General features: G+C 38.3%; 1 gene segment (V, D, J or C); it reads right to left on the bottom strand.

Annotated features, from left to right (window-relative positions):
* Window positions 1-22,213: 22,213 nt before the first annotated feature.
* Window positions 22,214-22,724, bottom strand: LOC138833386 (immunoglobulin kappa variable 1-39-like). The segment is given in 2 exon segments: window positions 22,214-22,536; window positions 22,660-22,724. Coding segments are annotated over 2 exon segments (378 nt in total).
* Between the last annotated feature and the right edge of the window lie 2,722 nt (window positions 22,725-25,446).

Genomic DNA, 25,446 nt, shown 5'->3' with positions numbered 1-25,446 from the left:
CCTCAAAAGACTTCACATAGAACTCCCCTATGACCCAGCAATCCCACTTTTGGGCATTTACCCAAATGTTTACAAACAAGACCACACTAAAGCTACCAGCACATCAATGTTTATTGCAGCATTATTTACCATAGCTAAGATATGGAACCAACCCAGATGCCCCTCAGTAGATGAATGGATCAAGAAATTGTGGTACATATACACAATGGAATTCTATGCCTCCATCAGAAAGAATGATATTGCCCCATTTGTCAGGAAATTTAAAAACTTGGAAAAAATTATATTAAGTGAAGTAAGCCAGGCCCAAAGAAACACAGGTCCCATGGTTTCCCTTATTTTTAATATCTAGTATATGTATGAGTCAAGCGGGAAAGTTCAGATAATGTGATGTCAGGAAAATGAACCCTTAGATATGTATTTTAATGTTTTTTTCTTTCATGCATGTGTTTCTAATGCATTTATAAGATTATCTCTTTGTTGCTTCGTATATCCCTCCCCCAAAATATAACCCCGGCTTTCACTATATTTGATGTCAGTATAACTTGTGGAGGAGATGGGGAAAAACCAGTTGTTTAAGGATACAGGTGGACCTGTTGCAACAATGAGAAGTACAAGTTTTCATGTCCAAAACAAGCTTTACAACGTCGGTGTGGGGGGGGGGGGAGGAAGGAGAAGGATTGGGATTGGGGGGGAGGGGGGAGGCTGGGAAGGGATATGAATGGTAAACAAAGGAGTAGGCTGCAATGCTTGGTAAGAAATGTATTCATTATGCTGCCCACGTAATTGTAACTCCTCTCTACAGTATGTTCACAAATAAAATAAAATTAAATTAAAAAAGAAGAGAACTTACAGCCACTTCCTACTAAAATGTATTCAAAATAGGCTCTTAATATAGCGGGAAGAAGAGGCTACCAGGTTATTTTGGCCAAGTATTGGTTCCTGTGTTTGCATGAGGGCTGCCAGTGCTTGTGACAGGCTTCCCATGACTCTTTCTCAAGACTCTGAAGCCATTTACCCCTGAGACAAGTCTTTTGCCCTCTTGTCTGCAGAGCTTTGCAGCTGCTGCTGCTACATTGAGAATCTTAGGCTATCTTGGGAGTTTGTGTTTGGGGCTGTCACATTGTGCAGGGTTCCAGTGAGTGTCCAGCTCAGAGATGTGTGTGCGGGGTCATCACACTTCATAGCGTGTTTGTAGAAATATATATTCTATAACTCTTCTATTGAACTTGTCATGTCTTACAGATTTAATTAAACAGGAAATCACACATTTTAAAAGAAAATGTTCTTATATTTTGCATGTAGTGAAAATAATGATTTTCTAAGTTAATTCAGGAATGATTTACCTTTACCTATAAATAAACACTTGATTTATTGGAGGATCATTAAAGCTATGATATTTGAATGCAAACTAGGAAGTTTCTACCATTTTATGTATCAATTTGCCTAAAAACTAAATAAGAGGGTTCTTCTTTTTAAATGCTTTTAACATAAATCAAAAAACCAATTTGTGTATTGCTTAATGAATAAGACTTATTGAAATATAAAAAAACAAAATATATATTCTAAAGAGTTGTGTTGCCAAATCCTTCCTGTATGTTTTTCTTTGTGTTTATTTTTTGAACAGGTATACGATGATACTGAAAAATAGAATCTATTTCCTTGGCATTAAAAAATCTGACTAAACAGATTATTGCCCTGATTATTTAAATATTCTTTTACTGCGAATGGCATGATATGTAATTGCAATGAAACTAACTAGTTCCAGAAATTGTGATTATTGTTTTTTTTTTTTTTGGTCCAGTCGTGGGGCCTGAACTCTGGGCTTGGGTGCTGTCCCTCAGCTCTTCAGCTCAAGGCTAGCACTCTGCCACCTGAGCCACAGCCCCACTTCCAGCTTTTTTCTTATGTGGTGCTGAGGAATCGAACCCAGGGCCTCGAGCATGCAAGGCAAGTGCTCTACCACTGAGCCACCTTCCCAGCCCCCTGATTATTGTTTTTATCAGAAACTAATACACAATCCAAAAGTGGTTCTTTCGAGAATATAGAAATGAGATTAAGTTTTGGTAAATGGCAGTATCATGTCATACTTTGGCAAAGTAGCAGGATATAAAATTAACCCTCAAAAATCAATGGGTTCAACTGTATCCCTATTTAAACGATTTGTTTTTTCCATTGCAACAATGAGATGTACAAGTCGTTATGTGGAAAAATGAACTTTACAACTTTGGTGGGAGGGGCAGGAGGATTGGGTGGGAGGATGGGAGGGATGGGAAGGGGAAACAAAGGAGGAGGCTACAATGCTTGATAAGAAATGTACTCATTATCTTGCCCATGTAATTGTAACCCCTCTGTACAGTATTTTCAAAATAAAAAAATAAAGTGCATAAAACACACACACACACACACACACACACACACACACACACACACACACACACACACACACACACACAAATCAATGGCTTCTCTGTATGCCAACAGTGGGAAGAGCTTGGCTGAAATCAGGAAAGCAACTCCTTTTGTAATTACCCTACAAAAAATAAAATATCTAGGAGTTAACTAAAGAAGTGAGGGACCTCTACAATGAAAATTTAAAAATCTGAAAAAGGAAATTAAAGCAGAACTAAGGAAGAAGAAATACCTTCCATGATCCGGGATTGGGAAGATTAGCATCGGGAATATGGCAATACTGCCAAAAGCTATCTACAAATTCAATGCCATACCTGTAAACATTCCAACCTCATTCTTCAATGAAATAGAAGACGCAACCCCAAAATTCATATTGATCAAAATAATCCTTAGAAGAAAAAACAGAGTTGGAGGAATATCAAGTCCAAATTCCAACATTTTTCCTAAAAGGTTTCATTTGCTGAGTTATAAAGCTCCTAAAGGTTGATTGCAAAACATTCCCTGGATACTTTCTACCATGTTAAAATGCAGACTGTCATTCCTGGGACTAAGAAGGATCAGCTATTTTGTATTTGTACCAAGTGCTCAGTGATGATGAGGGGGAAAAATCAGCAGCAATGGTTATATATATTTAGGTAAATGAACGTTCCACCATTATATTTGCTATGTGGGTTTATCTGGGTATGTGTTTTTCAAGAAAGATTTTCCACTATTTATCAAATGTTGACTGGAAATATTTAATGTAATTTCTCATTTTTCCATTAGTATATTATGATGAAATTTTGTTGACAATGTCTGGAAATACTTCCAAGTGAGCTCCAGGCCCACCACCAGGTGGCCAAATTCTGAGATGGAAAGTAATGATGGCAGTAGACTTCCAGTCTACATCATCAGCACCACATGGGAGGCACAGTGAACATTTACTATTGCTTTCCTGTTGACCCACATATTTGCACAATGTGAAGCCATGGCAAGATTAGACATCAGAACAGTGCCACTCTGGACCCTTGTAAACTGACTGGACAGAGGTGAGAATATAATCAACTCTGCCATGATTCTACAAAATGTTACAACTATAGATAAATGTTGGGTTAACTATGCCTGTTAGAAGTTTAAAGATATTCCATTTGTTCATATACATTCCAGACCTATATTTCTCCTATTAAGATATCTCAGTGAGCTCACAGCTTTCCACCTTCATCCTTTGGTTTCTCAGATGGAACTGAGAATGTCATGGTAAAAGACTTTATACCATGGGAGAGAAATGCACACTAGACACTGATGGACACTAGAGAATCTTTCAAGACCTACACTATGCAACGTCATAGTTCTAGGCCTCAGAAAGGCTCATTACAACAAAACAACCAAGATGACAGAACTAGATACAAGACACACTTAAGAATTAATGATGTTATCTTGTCATTATTTCTCAAATAAAGTTACAGAGGTTGATCAGGTAGGGCTGTGAATATTGTTCTACTTGAAAAAAGGCCTCACTCTCAGACTATTGGGACCTATGAACACTATTACAAGGTTTCACCACACTCCACTGTCTTTTTTTAGTACCCCATGTTGGTGGACAATGAGGTGGAAATTGTTAAGGCTCTGAATCACCCTCAATGATCAGGGTATACCAAGTGATCCAGGGAGAGGAATATGTCTACCTGGTGATGGAGATAGCCACCAAGGGAAACCTCCAGATGTGGATCGAAGCTGCCTCTTTTAGAATGAAGCCAGGAGGATTCTAAAGCAGATAGTAAGTACTATGCAGTACTTTTATCCGAATCAGATTGCACACCTCAACCTAAAGCCTGACAACATCCTACTGTATGGAAATGCAATGCCAAGGTTGGGCATTGGGTTAAGCATGAGGATTGCTCCAGGTCAGTTGCTCACAGAAATTCATGGTGCCTATGTGTACTGTGCCCCTGAAATATACCTGTGGCTTTAAGGTGGCTGTCTGGTGCCCGGGCACCATCTTGTTGTTTATGATTACAGGAAATTTCCCATTTAAAGGGACCACTTCCAATCAGCTCTGTGCAGAAATTGTAGAGGGCAAGTATCCTGTGCCATCTCACCAGACTACCAAAGGACTTAACATCCTTTGGCAGCTCTGAACAATAGACCCACAACAGAGGCTGGCTATACATCAAATCATGGTACACCCCTGGTTTGATCAAGTTGAGGAAGGCTGTCTGTATCCAGATTATCCACTGCCAGACCAGTTGGACACAAAAATTGTCACTAGAATGTGTGGCATGGGAAACAACAAATTGCAGATCAAAACATCAGTACTGCAGAGAGCCTTTGATGATGTGATGACCACTTTATTATTAAAGATGGCTTAGAGCCAGCAAGGGTCAGTCAGGCAAAGGCTAACTCAGTGCACTTGGGTTTTCGAATAAACATAAGTGTCACAAAGCTTTCTGCCTTCCCTCTTGAAGGGAGAGCAAATTAACCTTCCCTAATTCATTCTTTGCCATTACCATTTCAGTTTCTGCTGACTGTGATGAGAAAGAGTGGATAGGCAGAAGTTCCTATCAACTGTTTTAACTAGAGCCAGAGCCCCAGGACACAGAAGGTCAGAGACCAGAGTACAGAGTCCAGTACTGTATCTTCTTCAGTCTGATCCAGCTAAGAGACAGTAACAAAACATTACTAAGAGCTTGATGATCAGGAAATGTTTTGCAAATAAACAGTAGAAGCTAGAAAGCCACAACTGTATTTCCAGCTTCTTAACAGAAATAACAGTATGTTCTATAGTTGTGGTGCAGGACCACATCTTGATGGAAGTATTTTAACTTTCATTACAAGTGAAAACTAAATCACACACAACATTTGATTCTTATACAACAAGATAGCTATAAACAGCTATAAATATAACATAATATATAATAAAACTATACAATATATAAATGTTTATATTTATAATTTACATGTTTATATTTATAATATAGTTATAACATTACATTATAATATTATAATTATAATGTAAATATAATTTATAATATATATTTAAAATATAAATAAATAGCTTATAGAACAGAGATTTTTCATTAAACACCTAATGGTTTATCTGAAGTCCCTTGATATTTGTACTTCTATGATTGTTCTACAAGTTTTTGTAGATTGTACGTAGTATAATTGTCAAATTGTCTTCTTCTTGACTCAGTCACTTTCATCTTAACAATTTATCTTACAATTTTATCTCTTGGTAGACTTACACAATCTGCTCTGCTGATTCCCCAGAACAGAAACACATGAGCACAGCTGTCTCACTCAGAAGGAAGGTTTTAGTTCAGAGGTGTATCAGTGTGGGAGGACCATGTGTATGTTGAAAGCAGTAATAAACTCCAACATCCTCAGGCTCCACCCTGCTGATTGCCAGTGTAAATTCTGTGCCTGATCCACTGCCACTGAAACCCCACTATCAGTTAGAAATCCTATATATCAAGAATAGTAGAGACTGGCCTGGCTTCTGCAAGAACCGATCCAGATAGGTGTTTCCATTGCTATGCAGAAGACTCTGACTAGAACTGCAGGAGATGGAGGCTGGCTCTCCCAAGGTGACAGTCAGAGAAACTGGATTCTGAGTCAATACAGCATCCCCACTTGACCCTAAAATAATGAGAGAAGTGAACAGAGTTAATTACAAGCATCATAGGATGTTTTCATAAACATCTTTTCTTATTTCATGCTATATTTTTAAATTTTTGCTTTATGCATGAAAATGTTCATAAAATACACAATGAACACATACAAACAGACAAACAGACACACACACAAACACACAGAATTTGATGCTTCTAAATCATGCCTGTAAGGGACATCTATAGTTTGCCAGCACCATCCCACTATCTAGTTATAACCAGAGCACAGGTCCTTGCTCCTTCGGGAATCTTCCTCAGTCTCACAGATACATATGTCACATTTCCATCCAGGAGGACAAATCTGCACATCTCACATGTGGATACAACAAACATGGAGAGCAATGGCAACAGAGCTCGGCCCCTCCCCATCCCTTTCCTCAGCTCTAGTTTGTTCTTACCTGAGATCCAGAGCATGAGCAGCCCCAGGAGCTGAGCAGGGCACCTCACTTTGAGAATAAGGAGTCCTGGTCAGTCCAGGCAAGTTAGAGCTGAGCTTTTATGTTGGAATTGCAGAGAAGCTCCTCCCTAGGGAGCAATATGCAAATATCCTGGTGGGTGCAGTGGTGAGAGACAATCTGTCAGGTGAGACCAGACACCAGGAGGGTGGGCCCTCTCCTGTGAGCAAATGACATTAACTGTGATCAAGGAAAGATCAAAAGCTATATGCATATGACTAGATAAGATGCAGTTAAGTGAAATGAAGCCCAAGATAAGGACACAAGTGGTTTTTTGCTTTCTTGCTATTGTTTGTAATGTATTTATAAGGTACCATGTGATTTTTTTGTTGCTTGTATGTCCCTCCCCCACGGTATAACCACTGTTTTCACTGTATTTGGTGTTGGTATAATTTGGGGAGTGGAAAGGAAAAGCCAAAATATTTAAATAGGCATACAGGTTGACCCTTTGCAACAATGAGATGTATAAGAAACTATGTTGAAAAATGAACTTTACAATTTAACTGGGGTTAGGGTGAGGGTTGGGGGGTTAGTTGAGGAGGTGGGAGGGAAGGTATGGTAGGGGAAAAACAAAGGAGGAGGGAAAAACAAAGGAGGAGGCAACAATGCTTGATAAGAAATGTACTCATTATCTTGCTTATGTAATTGTAAAGACTTTGTACAGTATTTTTACAATAAAAACTTATTTAAAAAATTACTCAATGGCTATATTGAAGTTTCCATGTGTAAAGAGCATACCATCTTTTTATATGTTTTCTGATTCTGTTTCAGTAGAACTCTTCTATGTACAAATGTATATTTTAGTTAAGAGTTATTTTTTCAAATATTTTTGGCTTAGTTCTGTCTTGTCCTTTATAAGTTTTACACATAATCTTCCCATAATAACTAACACATTAATCTATATGGGTCCATTCTTTTTTTGTACATTTTATTATTGTAAAGATACTGTAGAGAGGGTTTACAGTTACATGAGCAAGGTAATGAGTACATTTTATATGAGCATTGTCGCCTCCTCCTTTGTTTTTCCCCTACCATCCCTCCCCTCCAATCTCCACAACTACACCTCACCGCCCCTTCGGAAGTTGTACAGTTTGTTTTCAATGTAGTGTCTTGCACATCTCATTGTTACAGTAGGTCAACCTGTATTCCTATTTAAGTATTTTGTTTTTTCCCTTCCCCTCCCCAAACTAGAGAAGTGTATATACAAGATGCAGGGCATCAACATCAAATACAGTGAAAACAGGAGTTATACCATGAGGGAGGCACTTACAAAGAAACAAAAATCACATGGTACATTATAAAAATGTTAGAAACAATAACAAGAAAGAAAAAAAAACAATTGGGTCCCTATCTTGGGGTTCATTTCGCTTAACATCATCTGGTCATATGTACATAGCTTTTGACCTTTTATGCTTGTCCTTGACATATACTAGTTATGGGTCCATTCTTATGACCAAATGGGTAGAGGCACCCTGGAGAATTATTTTCTCTGTAGTTTCAGCATTAGAAGGATACACTATACACTAGAAGGTTATAAATTTTCAATCATCTTCCCTGGCTGTCATTCTTTATCAAGACATAGCATCCTGGTGTGTTTTTCAGGAATAATCTATGGGTAAATGAGATAGTGAGATAAGTCTTCCATTAGATGGTACTAGCCTCTGAATTCGAATTCTACCACCATGTCTGGCATCCAAAGGTCTCAAAATCCTCGGTGCCAATGCTCTCTAGGTCTCACTGGAGAGACTTCAGTGTCACTGGACTTAGAGCCTTAGAGATTCTGTTAGTCTTTCTTTTTTTTTTTAATTTTTTTTTAATTTTATTTTATTTTATTTGAGAACATACTGTACAGAGGGGCTACAATTACATGGGCAGGATAATGCATACATTTCTTACCAAGTATTGCAGCCTCCTCCTTTGTTTACCCTTCACCTCCCTTCCCAGCCTCCCCCCTCCCCCCACCCAATTATACCCCCCTCCCCCCCCCACACACCGACATTGTAAAGTTGGTTTTGACATGACATTTTGTACTTCTCATTGTTGCAACAGGTCCACCTGAATCCTTAAACGACTTGTTTGTCCCCATCTCCTCCACATGTTATACTGACATCAAATATAGTGAAAGCGGGGGTTACACTGTGGGGGAGGGACATACAAAGCAACAAAGAAATAATCTTATAAATGCGTTAGAAACACATGCATGAAAGAAACGAAAACATTAAAATACATATTTAAGGGTTCATTTTCCTAACATCACATTATCTGACCTTTTCCGCTTGACTCATACCTATACTAGATATTGCAAGTAAGGGAAACCATGGGACCTATGCTTCTTTGGGCCTGGCTTACTTCACTTAATATAATTTTTTTCCAAACCTTTCCATTTCCTAACAAATGGGGAAATGTCATTCTTTCTGATGGAGGCATAGAATTCCATTGTGAATATATACCACATTTTCTTGATCCATTCATCTACTGAGGTGTATCTGGGTTGGTTCCAGATCTTAGCTATGGTAAATAATGCTGCAATAAACATAGTTGTGCTCGTAGCTTTAGTGTGGTCTTGTTTGTAAACATTTGGGTAAATGCCCAAAAGTGGGATTGCTGGATCATAGGGGAGATCTATGTGAAGTCTTTTGAGGAACCTCCACACTGCTTTCCAAAGTGGTTGAACAAGTTTACATTCCCACCAACAATGAAGTAAGGTTCCTTTCTGTCCACATCCCCTCCAGCATCTGTTGTTGTTAGAGTTCTTGATTTTTGCCGTTCTAACTGGAGTGAGGTGATATCTCAATATTGTTTTGATTTGCATTTCTTTTATGGCTAGGGATGTTGAACATTTCTTCATGTGTCTATTGGCAATCCTTCTTTCTCCTTCAGAGAAGCTTCTCTTTAAGTCTTTCGCCCACTTATTTATTGGGCAGTTGTTTCTTTGAGGATTTGTTGTTGGGTGGTTTAATTTTTTGAGTTCCAAGTATATTTTAGATATGAGACCCTTGTCCGTTGTATGGCTGGTAAAGATCTTCTCCCAATCCGTGGGCTTTCTATTGATCTTGCTAGCTATGTCATTTGCCCTGCAGAAGCTCTGCAACCTTATGCAATCCCATTTGTCCAACCTTTCTTTGATTTGTTGTGCTTCCGGGTCTCTATTCAGAAAATTTCGGCCTGAGCCAAGGAGACCTAGGGTTTCTCCTATTCCATCCTGTAATGTTTTCAGAGTGTCTGCTTTGAGTTCAAGGTCTTTGATCCATTTGGTGTTGATTCTTTTGCAGGGTGATATATAAGGATCTAGCTTAAGTTTTCTACATGTAGTTAACCAATTTTGCCAGCACCATGTACTGAAGAGGCTGTCTTTCTTCCATTCTATTGTTTTAGCTTCCTTATCGAAGATTAGATGGCTATAGGTCTGTAGGTTCATTTCTGGGTTTTCAATTCTATTCCATCGGTCCTGAGGTCTGTTTTGATGCCAATACCAAGCTGTTTTGATTACTATGGCTTTATAGTAGAGTTTGAAATTTGGTATTGATATTCCTCCAGCAGTGTTCTTTCCGTTGAGGAGCGTTTTTGCTATTCGGGGTCTTTTATTGTTCCATATGAATTTTTGGATTGCCTCTTCTATTTCCTTGAAGAATGAGGGTGGAATTTTGATAGGTATAGCGTTGAATTTGTAGATAGCCTTGGGAAGTATTGCCATTTTCACGATGTTAATCTTGCCAATCCAGGTGCATGGGAGGTTTTGCCAGTTTTTAAGTTCTGTGTTGATTTCCTTTTCCAAGATTTTAAAGTTTTCATCATAGAGGTCCTTCACTTCTTTAGTTAAGTTAATTCCTAGGTATTTTATTTTTTGTGGGGCTATTACAAATGGAGTTGCTTTCCTAATTTCAGCCACACTTTTCTCATTGTTGGCATATAGAAAAGCCATTGATTTTGGGGGGTTAATTTTATACCCTGCTACATTGCCAAAGTTTTGAATCAGCTTGAGTAATTTGGGAGTGGAGTCTATGGGATTCTTTAAGTACAAGATCATGTCATCTGCAAAGAGGGAGAGTTTTACTTCTTCTTTCCCTATTTGGATCCACTTTATGACCGCATCTTGTCTTGTTGCTGTAGCTAGGCATTCTAATACTAGATTGAAGAGAAGTGGAGAGAGTGGGCATCCTTGTCTTGTTTTTGAGTTAAGAGGAAATGGCTTTAGTTTTTCACCATTGAGTATAATGCTGGCTGTAGGTTTGTCATATACAGCCTTTATTGTATTGAGGAATGTTCCATGGATTCCTAATTTTTCCAAAACCTTCATCATAAAGGGGTGTTGGATCTTGTCGAATGCTTTTTCTGCATCTATTGAGATAACCATGTGGTTCTTATTCTTGCTCCTGTTGATGTGATGAATAATATTAATTGATTTGCGTATATTGGACCAGCTTTGCATCCCTGAAATGAATCCTGTTTGATCGTGGTGTATGATTTTTTGGATAAATTGTTGAAGTCGATTGGCCAAAATTTTGTTGAGAAGTTTTGCATCAATGTTCATCAAAAAAATGGGTCTATAGTTCTCTTTCTTTGATGAGTCCCTGCCTGGATTTGGGATGAGGGTAATGATGGCTTCATAGAATGTGTTGGGTAGTGAGCTTTCTCTTTCAATTTCATTGAAGAGTTGGAGGAGTATTGGAGTGAGCTCTGCTTTGAAGGCCTTATAAAATTCCGCTGTAAAACCATCTGGTCCTGGACTTTTCTAAGCTGGGAGGTCTCTTATTGCTGTTTCTATTTCAATGCTTGATATGGGCCTGTTAATCTGGTTTAACTCATCTTGGTTTAGTTTTGGCATGTCAATATTTGCTAGGAAAAGGTCCATTTCTGTCAAGTTCTCAAACTTATTAGCATAAAGTTTTGAGAAGTATTCCCTTATGATGTTCTGAATCTTGGTTGTTTCTGTGGTGATGTTTCCATTCTCATCTCTGAGTTTATTAATTTGGGTGTGTTCTCTCCTTTTTCTGATAAGGTTTGCTAAGGGTCTGTCAATTTTGTTAAGTTTTTCGAAGAACCAACTCTTTGTTTTGTTTATTCTTTCTATAATTTTTTTTGGATTCTAATTCATTTAATTCTGATTTAATTTTGATTATTTCTTTCCGTCTACTGGATTGGGGTTTATCTTGCTGCTCTTTTTCAAGGAGGTTTAGATGTGTCATTAAATTGTTAGTTTCAGATCTCTCCAATTTGTTGATGTAGGAGTTCAGAGCTATAAACTTGTCTCTGAGTACTGCCTTTGCTGTGTCCCAGAGGAGCTGGTAATTTGTGTGTTCATTTTTGTTGAATAGCATGAACATTTGAATTTCCTTTCTAATCTCTTCCATGACCCACTCATGATTCAGCAGTGTGTTGTTCAGCCTCCATGTGATACCGGACTTTCTTTGGTGGCTTTTGGTGTTGAGTTCTAATTTTATTCCCTTGTGGTCAGAGAGAATGCAAGGTATAACTTCAATGTTTCTGAATTTAGACAAGTTTGCTTTGTGGCCTAAAATGTGGTCTATTTTAGAAAACGTTCCATGTGCTGCTGAGGAAAACGTGTATTCTGATGCTGCTGGGTGAAATGTTCGGTAAATGTCTGTTAAGTGTATTTGATCTATGCAGCTGTTTAGATCTGTGGTTTCTCTGTTGAATTTTTGCTGAGTTGATCTATCTAGTGGGAAGAGTGGTGTGTTAAAATCCCCAACAATTAATGTCTTTGGATCTATATGGGATTTGAGGGAAAGTAGTGTTTCTTTGATAAATTTGGGTGCTCCATTGTTTGGCGAATAGATATTTAGAATTGTAATATCCTCCTGAAGGAGAGATCCTTTAATTAGTATGTAGCGACCTTCTTTATCTCTTCTCACGAATTTTAATTTGAAGTCTATTTTATCTGATATTAGGATTGCAACTCCCGCCTGTTTATGAGGGCCGTTTGCTTGGGAGATTTTGTTCCAGCCTTTAACCTTGAAAATGTGTTTGTTTTTACGGGCAAGATGTGACTCCTGCAGGCAGCAGATAGAAGGGTCTTGTTTTTTAATCCAACTAGACAGTCTATGTCGCTTAATTGGAGAGTTCAGACCGTTAACGTTAAGAGATAGGACTGAGAGGTATTTGGGAGATCCTGCTATGTTATCCACCTTCTTGGGGGCTGCGAAAACTGGGTTCTTCCTAAGGTTCTTGGATTCTCAGTTTGGGTGCAGTTTCTTGGCCTTTGTTGCAGTCTTGTTGGTTTTCTATGTGTAGGACATCTTTAAGAATCTTTTGCAGGGCTGGTTTGGTGGAGATGTATTGTTTCAATTTTTCTTTGCTATGGAAGTTTTTTATTTGGCCTTCAGTTATGAAGGAGAGTTTAGCTGGGTACAGTATTCTTGGTTGATAGTTGTTTGTTTTTAGGGCATGGCATACGTCATTCCAGGCTCTTCTTGCTTTGATTGTCTCTGCTGAGAAGTCTGAGGTAATTCTAATTGGTTTCCCTTTATAGGTGATTACCCTTTTCTCCTTGACAGCTTTAAGGATCTTTTCCTTGGTCTGGGTTGATCCTGTGTGGATTATAATGTGATGGTGGGATGTCCTATTCTGGTCTGGTCTATTTGGGGTTCTAAAAGCTTCTTGTATCTGAATAGGCCTATCTTTTTGTATGTTTGGGAAGTTCTCTGCTAGGATCCTGTTAAACAAATTTCCTAGACCATTAAATTCTGTTTCTAGGTGTTCCTCTACACCCATTATCCTTAGATTGGGCCTTCTGATGGTGTCTTCCAGGTGTTGGATAGACCTATCATATTTCTTGGACTTGTCTTGGATGGTTGTATGTTCTTTCTCTATAATATCTAGGCTGCCTTCAATCCCTGAGATTCTATCTTCTGCATGGTCTAATCTGCTGTCAAGACTCTCTACTTTGTTTTTTATCTCTTTTACCTCTAATTGGTCAGCTTTGATGGCTTCAAGTTCTTTGTTGAAGCTCTGTTTTAGGTCTTGTATGAATTTCTTTACTTCCTTAATTTGGTGTTCAGTGTTTGTTCTCAAATCACTTACTTGATTGGCTATGGTTTCTTTGGACTCCCATTCCTTCTGTTGGGTTCCATTCAGCATTCCCTTTGTGGTCTCCCTGACTTCCTTCAGCTCTTTGTTAATGGATTCCATGAATGCCTTTAGTGATCTTTGTGTATTCTCTACCTGGTCTCTCAATTCCTGAATTACTCTTTGATTAGCTTCCTCCCGTCTGTGGGATTCCTGCAGTTCTCTTTCTTCCCATTCCTGGGATTCCTGCAGTTCTCTTTGAGTGTCCTCTGCCTGCTCACGCCATTCCTCCCTTTCTCTTTGAGTATTCTCAAGTTGTTCACGCAAATCCTGTATCAGTTTTTGGGTAGCTTCCTCACGCTTATGATATTCCTGTATAAACTTCTGGGATGCCTCCTCTCTCTCCCTATCACGCTCATACAGAGTCCTTTGTACATTGTCAAACTTCTCATTTATCATGTTTGCTATTAGTGTTTGTAGAGCTATTTGGGAACTCTCCTCTGGATTATTCTTTATCTGTTCTAATCCCTGATTATCAAGATTGGGAATTGAGATACCCAAATTTGCCATTTTTCTTGTGTTTTTCCGGCTTACTCGGCCCATTTGAGATGAAGATTGCACCAATTTTGTGCTAGAACACTATCTTAAGGCAACCATCAACCAAAGTTTGCGTTTGTACAGTCAATAGTCTACAGATACAATCTAGTTCAACAGTTACATCTATTCAACATCAAACCACTATATGTTAAAGGACTTCGAACTGCAGAAAAGAATTTGGAAAACCAGAAATTATTAGGATTAGGGAGAGATGTGGGTAAAAAATAGGAATAGATTGGTGTGGGGAGGCACAGGGAGAGTTAACTATGTCCTAATCACAATGCATGAAATGGGTTGGGTAGGATGCAAGTAGAGAGAGAAAAAGAAGAGACAGAAAGGGGAATGAAGAGAGATCAGAAAAAAAATATAATCGTAAAAATTAATGTTATTATAGAGGTTTACGGACCGTCTATTTAGAGAGGAATGTGAATATGTTCAGAGAAGGGGAGGGACATAGAGGAGATATGAAAAACTTTAAGGATGGGAAAGGGAGAAGAAAAGATCAGAAGTTCAGTAGAGCTAGACAAAAAACAAAAAGATAATTAAGAAAGAAAGAAAAAGAGAAAGAAGACAAGAAAAGAAAGGAAAACGCTCATTCACATATTCCTAAAATAAAAATTATAAGATGAGAAAAAAAAAAGTTACTGGAAAACAATTATTTTTTCAGAAGAGGCAAAAATTAAAGATTAATAAAAGTTTTAGAAGGGAAAAAAATATATATATAAGGTAACAAAAAACAAAAAACAAGCAAAAAAAAGAAAAGAAGAAGAAGAAAAGAAAAAAAAAGAAAAGAAAAAAGAAAAAAAGTCTTTTGATTTTTTTTTTTTGGGGGGGGAGGAGTGGGAAGAATCCTGTATTTCCCTTTTGTCTGTAACCAGTCTCTTGTTGGAGTCTCTGGTCAGCTTGAGGTCCTGTGGCTTGATTGGTTTCTTAAGTCGGTTGGTTGGAAGAGGCAGAAAAATGCTCTGCTTTACCCAAGATTTTGAGATCCCCCTCCCAGGTTAGTTTTCTGGGAGGGTGATCTGCTTTGAGAATCACAAAAGAGGGGGATGTGGTGATGAGGCTAGGTTCTGGGTAGAGTTGAGGCCTTTCAACAAACAGTAGCTTTTCCCTGGGGCTATTTTGTGATAAAGCTCACAGCGCCCAGCCTGGAGCCATTCTCAGGGTTTCTGTTTTTCAATTGATTGTGGTGACTGCTAGAGGGAGGGGCAGCCTCTGGCTCTGGTTACCCAGTGAGGCAAGGCACTCCAATGGCTGGCGCCTGAGCTGGGTGACTTTTCCCTGGATGGAGCTGAGTCTGGCAGGTCACTTCGCCGTTAAGTTCTTGTGACCTGCTAAATGACTCGTTTTATTCCAAGGCCTGAGCTGGAGCTAGCAGCTCCTCCTAGCTTTGTCGGTATCCAAGATGGAGATCACCGGTGCTGGGGGGGGAGGGGTGGCCTTCCCTCCTCTGCTCCCTGAGGAGTGAGGATGTCGGGCTTGTACTCACGCCGAGTCTTGGATCCTGGGTCGTCTCTGGTCTGCAAACAGCAGGATGAAGATGTCCGCTCCTTGTCGGTTCTTGTTGGTGTTGAGTAGAATCCACTTGTCCGCTGCATCTTGCTCCTTCGTCCCGGACTCTCTGTGTCTCAGGTATGACCCCGCGGCGGTGGTCGCCGCCACGACCCTGCCGCTGCACCACCGCCGCGGCAGCTGCTGGCAGGTGCTCAGATGTGTCTCCTTGGCTTCCCCTCTCTTGACTAACTCTCTGTCCTGTGATGGCACACTTGGTGTGATTCTCTGGCTTAGGACTGTTCACTGGAACTCTAAAACTGCTTTCTATGCGAGAGCTTGTTCAGATTCCAGCTTCTCCTCCCTCTGTTAGTCTTTCTTGTGTAACACTTTCTGTTTAGTCATTGTTAATGAGTTATAATAAAAGCAAAATTGTCCTAAATTTTAAAAGACAGAGGTAGAAGAAGGGAAAGATAAGGGAAGTTAATCAATTAAAAGCTACAAATCCAAAGACTATAAGTTTGACAAAACCTTCCTGAAAGCTTGTTGAAATATTAAAACTTGAGTAGCAACCAACCCATAACTTAGGAATATTAGTAACAACTAATTTCGGTACTGTTAAACCCAATCAATCCATAAACAAGTACTTTTTTACAGACAGCCATATTTTACCTCTGTATATGAAATCTAACTTGTTTTATTTCTACCTAATATAGAATCATTTCAGGGAATGTTTGTTAAGCCTTACTGAAATGCTCTAGGTGTTTATATCTTGTGAAACTTATTCCTACTGCTATTCAGACTTGCCACTGATGGAGACAGGAACTTATCCTAAGACCTGATGCTTTTCTTTTGTGTATGTGTCATGAGTCAATGAACTATTAAATTTCACAGAAACTAAAGTCTCAAGTATTTATAAAGAGCTTTTTTCCTCAAAAAGATTTCTTTATTGAGATTAAGTAACTTACATAAATTTCACAGTACTGTGGCATAGTTACACTTATCTAAAATCATAAACACATTTTACCCTTCATAATGATTATCATCATCATTTTAATCTATGAAGTTTATGAGCTCTACAAACATTAATATTAAACTATTTCTTCCAGATCAGGTGATATGATAAAGAGTTTTAACAAGTAGTATCTCTTCCTGGTTATTATTGGGAGCAATTGAGCAGAAAGAAATAATGTTCAAAGAGGAAACATCTTCAAATTCTCAGTTCCAGTTGGATCTAAACTTCTCTCCATTGTGAATCTCCTAGGTTCTGGGCAACACCTGGTTGATGGTCATAGAGGAAGGGGGTGCCCTCTGACCTTTCCTAAATCATAGGTTTCCTAAAACCTAGATCTTAAGAGCTTATTTGAATAAAGAGGTAAACATTTTTTCTGTAATAGGATGGGTATTCTGTACGAAAAGAACTATGATTCTTGACATACGATTTTGCTTCCTGATTCCAAGGAAAGCAAAGAAGTCAACGTGATTTAGGAATTCTTGAATGTTCTTAGGATATACCATTTAATGTCTCAGCTCTTTTTCTTCTTTCTCAGTGATATTTCTGGACCCATAGTTCTGGAGTCTTGTGGATGAAATCTGAATGAATGTTGCTTCTTTTAATTTATGATGTATAATTTTAATTTATTATTTAAGAAGTGTTTCCAACCTTCAATAAATCAAATTATATTCACCTGGACTTTCCAGAATTACATTTTTTAATATTATTTTTAACAAATTACCTAGTGGCCTGGCTGTATGGTTAGCTGATCATTCAGGAGAGTGGCTTCTTATTCATAAAGATTCTCTCCAACTTTTGCATTTTCCTTTTCCTATTACAGTATCATAAATTCATCTTCCTTATCCTTCTCATCATCCATTTGCTTTGAATATTTATACGATAGATATTGTACCTCAAATGAGAATTAACAAAAGAATAAATGCTAAAAGAAAAATAGCATCCCTAATCCTGCTGTCACATTGCTGGACACTGTCTACTGGGTATAACACTCTGTGTGCTTTTATTTTAGTTGAGTTTATTTCTTTTATATTGCAATGTGAAATTGTTTTTCTTCATCTTTATATGAAATATAACATATTACAAATAATTCTTCATTTTTTTTCTTTTGGTGGGTTATGGGGCTTGAACTCTGAGCCTGGGCACTGTCTCTCAGCTCTTCAGCCCAACGCTAGTGCTCTATCACTTGAGCCACATCATCACTTCTGTTTTTCTGGTGGTTTATTAGAGATAAGAGTCTTAAGGATTAAGGACTTTCCTGCCCGGGCCAGCTTTGAGCTGTCATCTTCAGCTCTTGGGCTCTTGAGTAGCTAGGGTTATAGGCGTGAGCCACCAGGACCTAGCTTAGTAACAAGGTTCGTAAAAGCATTTTCATTGAAGGGCTGGACATGGTAATTCATGCCTGCAATCCCAGCTAAACTGGAGGCATAGATTTTTAAGATGGTGCTTCATTCATAGCTATCCTGGAAAGCAGTGAAACTCAACTCAAAAACAAGTTGTAGCACGTGGGATATGTTTCTGAAGCTATGCAGGAGGTGAAATTAGAAGGATTGTAAAAGAAGACCAAGCCAGGTAAAATCACAAGACCTCATCTGAAAAATAAACTAAAGTAAAACTGATGGTGAAATGACTTAAGTTTTAGAGCCTAATGAGCAGGAAACCCCAAGTTCAAACACCAATAGAACCAAATATATTGCTTTATCATTTATTACATCATTTATCATTTACTACTAAGATATAATATCTTCAATACAAATCATGTATTCATTTTCTTCTAATTCCTGTAAATTCAATATTTTTTTTTATTTCAGTTCTAGGACACGGCCTTGAACTCAAGGCCTCTGGCTCACTCTTGTTTGGATTTTTCTCTCAAAGTTGGTGTTCTACCACTTGAACAACATCTCCACATCTGGCTTTTTGCTTATCAATCACGGAAATAAGAGTCACAAGATTTATCCAAAGATGGTGGATAATTATTAAAATGTTCCTTTCCCATGGCTACCATGATAAACCTCCTTTTTCTGCCCTTCACTATGTCTGTATTTGGCATTTGAGAGTGAGTAATCAGACAATATGGGAGTCTGCATTTTGAAATGTTAAAAATCTGGTTTCAGAATGATCTGTGTCAGCATGGGAGATGTACCTTTGATGCTGTTAGACTGAAAAACAGAGAGACACATGCTTAGCCAATAGTTTGGATAACTTTACATCTGATGATTTGATATTTCAAATTGATATATCAACATTTTACTGTAAATTATCCTGATGGTATTTGCATAGAATCTTTCTTGTATATCATTACAGTTTTTATTCTCTTTATCTTACAGTTCTTTTTGTGTGTACTACAGTTAGCACTCAGGGACTTCAGATTGCTAGGCCAGCACTCTATCCACTAAGCCACCATCCCAACTGCTTGTGCTTTAATTCATTGTTCTGATATTATCTGGAATGTTTAAAAAATCCTTGCGCTGTCCCTTGGCTGAGATCTTTCTGCCTCTTTGTCCTTTATATCTGAAAGTACACGGCATGCATCACTAGGCCTGGACTTCTCATATTCTTCTTATTTGTTTTCTTATCATCTCATGGTAGCCATGAGCAATGTTAAAAGCATACACCTACATGTGTCTCACCCAAAGTTAAAATTGGCAGTGAATTTTTCTTGAACCTAACATTAGAAAAACTCTGAAGAAAATTCCAGGAAACAAGGTGAAAACCTTAGCCAAAAGTTACTGTAGAGAACCCTAAGAAACAGAGACACTAAAACTATATAGCCAACCAAACAGTTGCCCATTATGCAGCAATTTTTGTTTGTTTGTTCCTTTGTTTTTTTGGTCGATCATGGGGCTTGAACTCTGGGCTTGGGGACTCTCCCTCAGCTCTTCAGCTCAAGGAAAGCATTCTACTGCTTGAGCCACAGTGCCACTTCGGCAGCAATTGTTATGAGCAAAACAGTCACAGTGATCTCAGGCTCTATGCTACTTAGCAGTCTGAAAATCAGGTCTACCTAGAACCCACCTTGGGTTATTCCTGCTCCTTCAAGTTGTGCTCATTGGATGGCTGGTCTTCCACCACACATGTCTTGAAGGACAGTGTGATCTGCTCTTTACTTTGGCTTAAGTTCTCTGGATCTGAATGTTCTCCCTGTCTGTCTTCTAATTCCTGAATAAAAATTAATCTCTCCTTTTCTATCTGCAACATGTGTCTCAAGAAAGCATTTTCATCTGTGCCACTCTATTCCATGTATGTCTCTGCAGACTCAGGGTAAAATGCACATCCATAGACACAATCCAGCTGCTATCCTGTGAGCTTGAGGCCAAACAATGTGCCCTGGTGGCCCCGCCCTTCCATGTTTTATGGAGTGTGGCAGCTGCTAAGTTCCTTAATTGTCTGTTTCAGCATCGTCTTGTGTAACTGTTACAGTAGTGTTGAACACTTTGCTGTATGTTTCCCTGGGATTTTACTTTCTTCCATCCATGGACCAATTTTCCCTTGGCTATTTTCACTCATAGGATCAGGTATCTCATAATCCTAAGTATTTTCTTCAATGTCAACAAACCCCTGAAGTCTTTAATCATACCACATCTCTACCTCCTCAATCTATTTCCTCCTACATACACTGTTAAAACATTGCCTATAAAAGAGAGTTGCTGTATGTTTGTCATTTTTATTTGCTTGTAATTCACCTTTTTGTATACCTTTTCCCTAATACTTAACTCATTATATTTAGTAGTGGAAACTTCAATACCCACCATAGAAACTCTTTCAGAGTGAGTTTTTTCCCCAAGTTATTGCTTGTTATTAGTTGGATATATTTCCAGGTAAAGTTATAATCAGTGGCACAATATTTTGTAAAATGGAAGAGTTCACCTATACAATGGTTAAAAAAAATGGTAAGTCTTAAGAAGATATGTAAATGACATAACATATAATAACAAAACAATGTGACAATAATACTTGTTAGACAATATATTGGAAATGAACTTTAAAACTTGGGCTTGGGGAGTAGTTGGCAGGGTAGACACTGGAGATAATGAGGGAAAGGGCGACACTATTCAAAAAGAAACCTACTCATTACCTTACTTTTGTAACTGTAATCCCTCTACGTATCACCTTTACAAAATCGTGAAAACAATAAAATAGGGAAAATCAGAAAAAATCATAGACAATTATCTAATAATACATCATATATACAAAATAACACATAATATATTTTATATAATTTATATTTAATTATTAAGTACTGTATCTTATACATTAGGTATATATACATAAATATGATGCATAAGTTGCATGTATATGTTCACTTGTCAATCTGAGAATCAGATTGATGAAAATCTGCTTTATCTTGAGTTTTCTTCATTATTATTATTATTCTTTTTATAAAAAAAAGACTTCAGTGACTATCAAAGATTGCTAGATTCTTGAGATTAAAACAGAGAAGATTCAGTGAGCTAGGAACACTGCTGTGATTCTTGGGGGGAACTGGTCTGGAGGACAGAGGGACTAAACTCAAGAAACATCTCACCTTCAGTGTACCTTGCAGGGGAGAGCACAGAATGGCTGGATACCCAGTGCCAACAGTGTTGTTTGTATTCAATGTTTCTCTTGATAATTTCAGCTTGATTGCTAAGTGGGACTAGGATTTAGAAAATAGGAATAAACTAAATTTATCCTCCTTTCACCCCTCCCTTTCTCTCCTTCCTTTCACACTATCTCCTACTTTGCTTCTCTCTTACTCTCTCTCTTACTCTCTCTCTCTCTCTCTCTCATTTTCCTTATTTTACTCAGGCAATGTATGTTGATTAAGTTGAATATATTCCACAAGCAGAAATCTCTTTTAAAATTAGATAACTTATCTCTGCACTTCATCATTCTGATTGAGTTAAAGAGAAAAACTATAGGCTGTCTCCATTTATGTAAAACAATATTTCTAATAGAGTCAACAGCTATCCATGACATATCAGCAGGCCAGGAATAATGGAAAATACCTGTTTTAATAAATAGGAAAACCCTGCAACAAACTTTGTACTCATTAATATAGTTATTTAGCATTTTAACACTCAAGTTTTATTAAAGTATAAAATGTTCACTATTACCTTCTGTACCTAAAATTGTACTGAGGTTCTCCAAATGCAATAAGAAAAGATAAAATGAATTGGAAAAAAAGTACAAAAGATCTGAAGCAGAAAAAGCAATGGCAAACTGTCTTTACTTGCTGATGAAATTTATGCATAAAGTATTTAAAAATCTCAAAATAAAACTTTTGAAATAATTTCGAAGTGTCTCCGTGCACATTGTGAATATCTATTCAAGATTAAAAGAAACTTGAATAAAGGCAGAGTATTTCCATGTTTATAGTCTGGAATGTCATTTTAATATTTCAACATTCAGCCCAGTGCCAGTATCGCACATCTATAATTACACTTACTCCAAAGATTGAGACACAGAAGCTCGCTGGTCCAGGATACCCTGGGCAGGATTCATGTCCTATGATTCTAGGACAGCTCTTGCAAGAGGAAGCATGAGGAAAGCAGCTGGGACAGCCCAGGCTCACACTTCTGCTTCTTGGAAGTTTATGTTATGGCTTGTATCACTGTGGGTGGGTTATTATAATTCTGTTGACAGTAATAAGTGACAATGTCTTCAGGCAGCAGGCTACTGATGGTGAGAGTAAACTCTGTCCCCAATCCACTGCCACTAAATCTGGAGGGGATCCCGGATTGTAAATACTTTACACCATAGATCAGGAGCTTTGGAGCTCCCCCTGGTTTCTGCTGGTACCAGCTTAACCAATTGTTAATGCCCTGACTGGCCCAGCAAGTGATGGAAACTCTATCTCCAGGAGATGCAGACAAAGTGGATGGAGACTGGGTCATCTGGATGTCACATTTGGTACCTGCCATTGGAAAAGTAATAAGTATACAAAGAATCAAGCATGTTATAAGAAAGCTTCATAAACAGCCACGCATCACTGACTACAGCAGACTGAGGAGACCCTCAGCTTAGACTCTTTCCTTACCTGTAATCCAGAGCAGCAGGAGCCCCAGGAACTGAGCAGGGGCCTTCATGTCCATGCTGTGTGCTGACTAAGACTGACTCCTGCCCAGGATGTGAGCAGCTTTCAAGAACTGCTCAGGGCAGTGGGCTGTTCTCTGGGCACATGCAAATCAGTAGGGGTTGGAAGGGGCCAAAACAGCTGCACCAACGTGATTTCAGTATCTCAGCCCAGACATGATGTCCCAGATACAAAAAACATACGAGGGTAGCACTGATGTGCCTGAAGAAAATGTTTCTCTCTGGGGTTCATGGGACAGAATGGCTCTCTGGTTAAATACAATGAATTTTAATTTATACATGGGTCATGATACACTTTTCATGTTAGCATTTTATCTAAGTCAATTTTTCAAGCAAAAACGGTACCAAAATGTAGAATTAATGATTTAGATCAGATTTTCTAAGTCTTTGGTTTCCTTGAAACCATTTGTTAACCATGGACACAATTATTCAATTACTCAAGCTACATGGGTATGTAGGTTGACAGAGAGATTGACAGTTAAATAAATAGATGATAGACAAGTATCAATTAAGACTTAATGAAAGACAATGAAAAGTATGAAATTAAAGTATGTGCAGTATTGTGCTATGGTGTACAATGTACAGGCTAGCCATTGGGTTTTACTATCAACTCCAGGTTGCTGTCCTCTGTTTCTGAATGCACTTTCCCGCTACCATCATCTAGTAGACTTAACATCAGACATTGGCTCTCTGTATACTGAAAGGACCTGGCTACAGGCACAGCCTTATTATCATTTTACATTTCTGAGCTGCAAGTCTCCTAAAGTCTTGATGACATTCATGCCTTATTGTTCTTAATCCAAGTTATTCCTCCTCAGAACCTGAGCTATTCTCTAAACCAAGGCTGAACTAAACTTCAATTTACTCTGCCTCTTAAAACTGTAAATTCCTATAGCACCTCCAATTTAATGGAATTTGTAATTAAAGAAGTTTTCAGTGATTGAACATAGAGTTTATGACATAAACAAGCTCTGAAAGGATGACATGTAGCATAGTGAAGTGTGAAGTGGGACACCAGAGCTGCAAAACCCAGAGAAGACAAGGGAAAATGCCACATGTGATAAATCCAGAGTATGATGAGGAAGGCTCCCACCTGGAGTCTAGCATGTGAGGAAGCTGTTCACCCTTGTGCTGGATGTCACAACTGGAAAGACACAGACAGGACATTTGCTTGACAATGAATCCACAATCTTATTGTGAATCCAAGCAGTTGCTGCAGGTGCACAAAGATATCAATGCTCCCCAAAGGCCAGTAGCTCACAGACAAGGCATTGACAAAGTCAGAGTCCATCTGTACCAGGCCCTACATGACAGGTTCCTATAGCAACCCTGCTAACTGAACTATTTCACACACTATTGGAGCAAAGCAGAGTATAGAAATAAATTCATGTTTTCCTCTTCCCCCTCCACATAATGAGTAGAACTTTGATGCTGGATCTGGCTTATGATAAGCATGCAGTCCTGGTGCAGACAAGGTCTCCTGATTATCATTCTTCTGATGGGTTTGAGAGTAGAACAATTAGAGGAATAGCTCTCAGTTGCAGGTGGAAGAAGAGTGGATATGAGGATGGAGAAAGAATCACCCTACTAATAGTGAAATAAGACAGTCAGTCCTGGGCTGGGAATGTGGCTTATTGGTAGAGTGCTTGCCTAGTATGCATGAAGCCCTCGGTTCAATTCCTCAGTACCATGCACACAGAAAAAGCCAGAGGTGATGCTGTGACTCAAGTGGTAGAGCACTAACCTTGAGCACAGAGAGGGCCAGGGATAGCATCCAGGCCCTGAGTTCAAGTACAGGACTGGCAAAAAAAAAAAGACAGTCAGTACCAGAGAACTAAGGTGGAGTAAGCCAGACCCAAGGAAATATAGGTCCCATGGTTTCCCTCATTTACAATACTTAGTGTATGTATAAGACAATTTTATGAGATGAGCAGAAAAAGCTCAAAAGCTATGTACATATGACCATATAACATGATGCTAAGTGAAATGAACCCCAAGATATGGACACAAGAGGTCTTTCTTTATTGTTGTTATTTTTAATGTACTATGTGATTATTTTGTTTCCTTTGTATGTTCTTCCCCCTATGGTATATCCCCTGTTGTTACTGTACTTGATTTTCATACCCTGCATCTTGTATATACATTTGTCTAATTTGGGGAGGGGAAGAGGAATAACAAAATTGTGAAACAAAGACATACGATGACACATTGAAACATATCCACAAGAGAGTATATTGGAAATGAACTTTACAACTTCAGGGAAGGAAGGGGGAAGGGGAGGGTGAAGGGGTGAGGGTGGTGGGGGAAGAAAGGGATAGAGGGGAACAACTAGGGAAAGGGTAACAATGTTCGACAGGAAATGTACTCACTGCCTTCCTCATGTAAATGTAACCCCTCAGTACAGCATTTTTACAATAAAATAAAATTCACAAAAAATAATAGAAATGTTGTTATTGGATCTAATAAACTAATCAGAGTGATCATAGCTGAAAAAAATTGACACAGAGGAAAAAGCCCATTTCTTACAGTAGTGAGCTCATAACATTTTAAAAAAATAAATTGGATAACAGCAGAGATGTTTATACCTAAAAATGTGAATATAAAACCCCATGGAATTATTTTTACAATCTAATTGGTAAACCTAAATTATTTCTTCTTGATAATTGGGCACTTAATCATATATTTCTTTCTATTTCTCTGTGTACAATGGGACAAAATGACTAATTTTCTG

Source organism: Dipodomys merriami, unplaced genomic scaffold, assembly GCF_024711535.1.
Source record: "Dipodomys merriami isolate MVZ:Mamm:240054 unplaced genomic scaffold, mDipMer1.0.p SCAF_204, whole genome shotgun sequence".
NCBI classification, from domain to species: Eukaryota; Metazoa; Chordata; class Mammalia; order Rodentia; family Heteromyidae; genus Dipodomys; species Dipodomys merriami.
The sequence above is the reverse complement of the archived record's forward strand: the minus strand, read 5'-3'. Positions and strand labels throughout refer to the sequence as shown.